This window comes from Mus pahari, chromosome 16 (genome assembly GCF_900095145.1).
Source record: "Mus pahari chromosome 16, PAHARI_EIJ_v1.1, whole genome shotgun sequence".
Taxonomy (NCBI): Eukaryota; Metazoa; Chordata; class Mammalia; order Rodentia; family Muridae; genus Mus; species Mus pahari.
Window position 1 is genome coordinate 61,520,971 of NC_034605.1, and position 5,548 is coordinate 61,526,518.

The 5,548-nt window shown below is 45.8% G+C and overlaps 1 protein-coding gene across 6 annotated transcripts in view; it reads left to right on the forward strand.

Moving 5' to 3' along the window:
* Positions 1 to 5,548, forward strand: part of Ntrk2 (neurotrophic receptor tyrosine kinase 2) — a 318,758-nt gene that overhangs the window by 30,391 nt on the left and 282,819 nt on the right. For all 6 annotated transcript variants that reach the window (XM_021215214.2, XM_021215218.1, XM_029547603.1 and 3 more), the window contains 2 exons: positions 2,160 to 2,234; positions 2,347 to 2,418. In XM_021215214.2, the coding sequence (XP_021070873.1) occupies positions 2,160 to 2,234; positions 2,347 to 2,418 (147 nt within the window). The remainder of the gene's footprint in view (positions 1 to 2,159; positions 2,235 to 2,346; positions 2,419 to 5,548) is intronic.

The window sequence follows — 5,548 nt, forward strand, 5'->3', positions numbered from 1 at the left end:
TGTGTGTGTGTGTGTGTGTGTGTGTGTGTGTGTGTGTGTGTAAGCGAGTGTGTGCATCTGTGAGGGTAGACTTACCTCTGTGCGCTTGTGTGGGGGTTGAGGACCCACTCTGGGTCGCCTTCTGCTGCTTTCTAGCTTATTTTTTCAGACATTATCTCTTTCTGAACCCAGAGCTTGCCATTTAGCTAGACTGGCTGGCCAAGGGGCCCATGGAGTTTGCTTCTCTCCGTACCCCTAGAATTCAGGTTACAGGTGCATACCTCGGACTTTCACGCGGCTTCCCGTGTCTGCAGTGCAAGCCGTTTGCCCTCCGAGCTGTCAGCTCTCTTGCCCACGTTCTTACCATGCATCTTGCTGCTTTTTTTTTTTCTTATTGGGCAGAGACCCAGGATGCTGGACCACTCTCACCCCCATTACTCAAGATGTTTATTTCCATTTGCACTCACTGTCTGCAGAAGAGCGACATGTTTGACTTTAGTGTATTAATTAAAGGGCTTCCCATCTTAATGTTTTTATTTTTATTTTTTTAAGACAAAGGAATACTCACCCAACCATGACTCTGGTAGAACTTTTGTAGCTGCAGCTGTTGCCAGCTCTCCTTCCCTTGTCCATCAGTCCGCCATCCATTCATCTATATGTGCATATGTACATACATACATACATACATAATCCATCCACCCAACATACATACATACATACATACACACATACATTTCCAGCTATCATAATACATACATACATATTTACGTACACATATCCATCTACCGGTATCCATCCACCAGTTCATCATCACCCATCCACACACTCGTCTATCCATGCATCCATTATCCACACATTAATCACCCATCATTCACCTATTGTCTATACATCATCAAAGTGACCTAAGAGCTGTGGTGCACATTAAGAATTTTAGAAACAATTCTCTTTTCAAAGAGATTCTGACGTAAGAACATAGGGTTCCTAAACAGCAGTCATACAAAGCAGAGCCGCCCCCCTACAGGGTGGTAGTTTAATGTCTATATGTTTGTACTATTGGAGACTATGAGTGCACATGACAGAAATCCAGATCAAACTAGGTTTGTAATCTCTAGCTTCTGAGGTAGCTATACATCTCTATCTTTCTATTTTCAGAATGCTGTCCCTCTTTATGCCTCCTTAGCTCTTGCCTTCCTGTTGACTCTTGTTGGAAGCCCTAGGACTATGTCATTCTTTAGTTGTGAGTCCAGAGAATGGAAAAGCCCCAACCCCCCTCTTCCAGGATTCACAGTGTTAAATCCTAAGGAAGGGTTTCTCTGGTCTTGCTAAGGTCACATGCACATCTCTCAGCCAATCATAAAGGCCATTATTATTATTATTATTTTGTCATTAGCTGGAGTCCTTAGTTAATTCCTACATTTATAAACTTTGCGGGGGGGTGGGGGGTTAGAGAGCAGAGATGGTTTCCTAGGAGACTTTACTAGGGCCACCTGGGACTTGTGGAATGTGGCTCATCAAATTCCTTTGATTGGAATCCTGGCTGACGAGGCAGAAGGGGAGAATGCTGGACAAGAAAGGAAAGACCAGGGTGAGGGAGGCAAAATTCTCTTCGAGTTTTACAAGATAAAAGGCGAGGAAGGTGTTTCCTGGAATGGCAGGAACACGTGACTGTTCTCACACTTCTAGGCTGTCACCATAAGTGTGCCACGTATGTGAGTTGTCACTCTCAAGACATTTGCATCTTTACAACTGATTTTTTTTTTTTTTTTAGACAGGAAAGTGATAAACATTGAGCCATTTGGTGAGCAGGATGGTGGAATCTGGTTGCTGCCTTCATTGTAAAAAGAAAGGGATGTGAACAAATCTAGGGGAAGCTGGGGGCGTGGGGGCGCGTATGATGGAACTAACGTGTACTAAATTCTCAGAGAACCAACGGTAAAAGGGGAATAACACAGCTAGTGAGTGCGGAAGGGAATCCTTGGACACCTTGGTCGGGTTGTGTGCACGCTACCCATAATTCCACGTTTCTGTGGACATTCGCGGTTACCCATAATTCCACGTTATCGCCGACATTCCCAGTTACCCACCATTCCACGGTATCGCCCACATTCTTAGTTACCCATCATTCCACTGAGTCGCTGACATTCCCAGTCACCCATAATTCCCTTTCTGCTTGGTTACAGTCTCATTGCAAACCAGAAAAGATTAGAAATCATCAATGAAGATGACGTTGAAGCTTACGTGGGGCTGAAAAACCTGTGAGTACTCACCATGTGCGCGCATTACCTCAGAGACTTGTGTGCTGCTGTGGTCAGGTAGGTAATTTGCTGGTTACTCCTAACACGAATGCCATTATGTATTTCTTTGCAGTACAATTGTGGATTCCGGCTTAAAGTTTGTGGCTTACAAAGCGTTTCTGAGGAACAGCAACCTGCGGCACATGTGAGTAGAGCCATCGCTTTGCTTCCCAGGACCCGATTTGTTCAGTATTTTCCTCACTCTTTGTTTTCTTTCTTTGCCAACTCTAAACCTCCTTCTTAAAAGTTAGTATAGCTGTGATAATAGCTTAGGAACATTAGCTTTGATTCTGTTTGATTTCTGAATGGCTTCAGAGGGGTACTTAGAACAGCCTGTTTATTTCCTTTCATGAACTTCTGGTTCATTTCCATCTTGGACTGAGCACTGGGCCAACTGCAAGGACTCTGATGTGAAAATGATGTCCTTGTACAGAGTCCTCGATTCTTTCCCTTGGAATCAAGACACACTCCCTGGAAGACGTCAAGCTAACTAATCAAGGCACTGACTTGGCCTTGGATAGTTTAAGAAAATAAAAATTACCATTGCTTTGCCCGGTATAATAGGACCATTGGAACGTTCATTTTTCTCAACAGCACGTTTGTGGTTTGATAAAAATAGAAAAAGAATTATCAATCGCGGCCTATGCCAAAGCTCCAGGTGACTCTTAATAATTGGAACTGCTTTTCTTCCCAGTTCTGTTTGGTATTTTGTTGACTGAAGTCAACTGGAAATGCAGCAAATAAGCATTGTTATGTTGTTCTCTGGCAAGTCCCCTCAATAATACCAGTTAAGTCAATAAACGATGGCCTCCCTGAGACATCCCAAAAGACACCCAAAAAACAAAAATGTCCACAGCCCCGCCCCACACTCACATTCCCTCACACTGTGAGTTTCCAATGGGGACCTTCTCCAGGAGGGCTGTTACCTGATTCTTGTCGACCAAATTCTCTTTGCAATGTTAACTTCAGCATTTTACAGTTTACCTGCAGGGTCGCACCTAGACATTTCTCTTGCATAGGTTGATGTCTGTATTCCCAGGATATAAACTGAAACTGCTCTGAGGGAGTTGAGGGACTTTAACCAGGTGACTAGCGCACCGTGTTCTTAAGACAGGAGCAAAGGAGATAAAATTTCTGCCATTGCTATCATCTTGTAACATCTGTCCCTCCTCCCTTCCCCAGAGACGGCAATTCCTGGCCTGACTTCCATGCCGGTTATTAAAGTGTTCACTGTCTCAGAGCAGCCTGCCTGGGTGCTCAATGGAGATGTGTTGATATTACTGAAGACCTTAATTTCATAAAGTCATTATCATGACTTCATATTTCATATGTGACAAGAATGATGAAGCCACTTTCTAAGATGTAAAAAAAAAATCCTGAAAAACCAGGATAAAACTCAGGGCACATTTTAAAACACGTTTTCCTGAAACCCTTCTTGACAGCCTGTCTGGGCCGGTTTGCTGGGGGCAAACGTGATGTGTGTGTAGCCCTTGGTGGCACAGCCATGACAGCAGAAGAATGGGAAAATATCCCACCACAACCTCTTAGAAGTAATTAATGACCTCAATAGTTACGTTTTTGAATTTTTATTACAAATGACCCTAGACCCAAATCACCTAGCAGTTGTGTTGTGTTTTGTCTGATTCCCCCCAGGGGATTGATGCTCCTGTTATAATATGAACAGTGGGCCTTGGCTAATTGTAGTGATAGCCTGTGTGTGTGTGTGTGTGTGGGTGGGTGGGTGGGTGGGTGCGTGTGCGCACGCGAGCACACCCACCCACCCACCCACCCCCCACACGCCTGTGGTGATAGAATAATTTTAATGGTGTTCTAACTTCCATGTCCAGCTTACATTAAATCGTGTATCTGCCTCACTCAAGGAGGATAGGTATTCTACACAGCCTCCTTACTAGACTGCCATCAGGATCCAATAATTGATTAAACATCAAATGCTCTACGGATGTGTGTAGCTATTGTCAAGCCCAATGAAATTAGGCAAGCATTCAGACAGTCGTGAAAAGAGGTGAGATACCATGGAGTTTCGCACAGCCGCATGAGGAGAGAGGCTCTCCCTAGCCGCAGGATAGTAGCTTGCCTTGGAGGACTGTAGGGATGCAGGAGGAGTTGGTTCTAGCATCTGCCTTCTGTCCTAGCCTCTGCTTGGGACTGGGGACCCTGGGGACCACCTTGCTTTGCTTGGATTTTCTGAACTCAAATTGTACTGACGTGGGTTATCAGCACAGTGAGGTGCACATGACTAATGAAGCTGTCGCTCTGTAACCCGAGGCTGGCCTGAAGGTCCCTCTGAGCTCCCCTACCTATATAGAAACGAATGGATGAGTTAGAGAAAGGACTGAAGGAGCTGAAGGGGGTTGCAACCCCATAGAAAGAACAACAATATCAACCAACCAGACCCCTCAGAGCTCCCACCAACCAAAGAGTACACATAGAGGGACCCATGGCTCCAGCTGCACATGTAGCAGAGGATGGTCTTGTCAAGCATCAATGGGAGGAGAGGCCCTTGGTCCTGTGAGGGCTCGATGTCCCAGTGTAGGGGAATGCCAGGGTGGGTTCGTGGGTGGATGGGGACACACCATCATAGAAGCAGGAGGAGGAGATAGGGAGTTTTGAGAGGGAGGCAGACCAGGAAAGGGGATAACATTTGAAATGTAAATGAAGAAAATACCCAATAAAAAAAAAAGAGAGAAATGAGGGACAACTGGGACTGTTGTACTTCAGGCTTTAGGGACCTCACAAGAGAGCTCATCCTCACCTTAGCCTCAGTTTGCCTGGTCAGTGTTAGCCTACCACAGTCACCATGCAGAGCTCATCTTTGATTATAAGTCTGGGTGCCTTTAATTGCTGCCCAACCCCTAAACCCCGGGGCTGTGAGAAAAGCCAGCGTTTGTGTTTTCCAGGGGCTTTGCCGAGGCGCTAATTAGGCTCTTAGCAAAGTTTTACAATCAAACAGTAAGAGGATTGTTGATTTTTTTTTCTTCCTTCTTCCTCCTTTTTGGCTTTTGGCCCCATTCCTAAGTATGCTTCATAAAACTCATCTTGTTCTTTGGCCGGTAACCCTGAGCTGCACTATGCTGCTGGCAACCCAGCCTAGCAGCTGCTTCCAGGGAGGGCAGCGCAGAGGGGACAGGGAGAGGCAGCTCCATGGGGCAGCATAGAACTGATGGGGGAGGGGGAGAGGCAGCTCCACAGGCAGCATGGAGCTGATGGGGGGGAGGTGGCTCCACAGGGCAGCATAGAGCTGAAAGGGGAGGGGG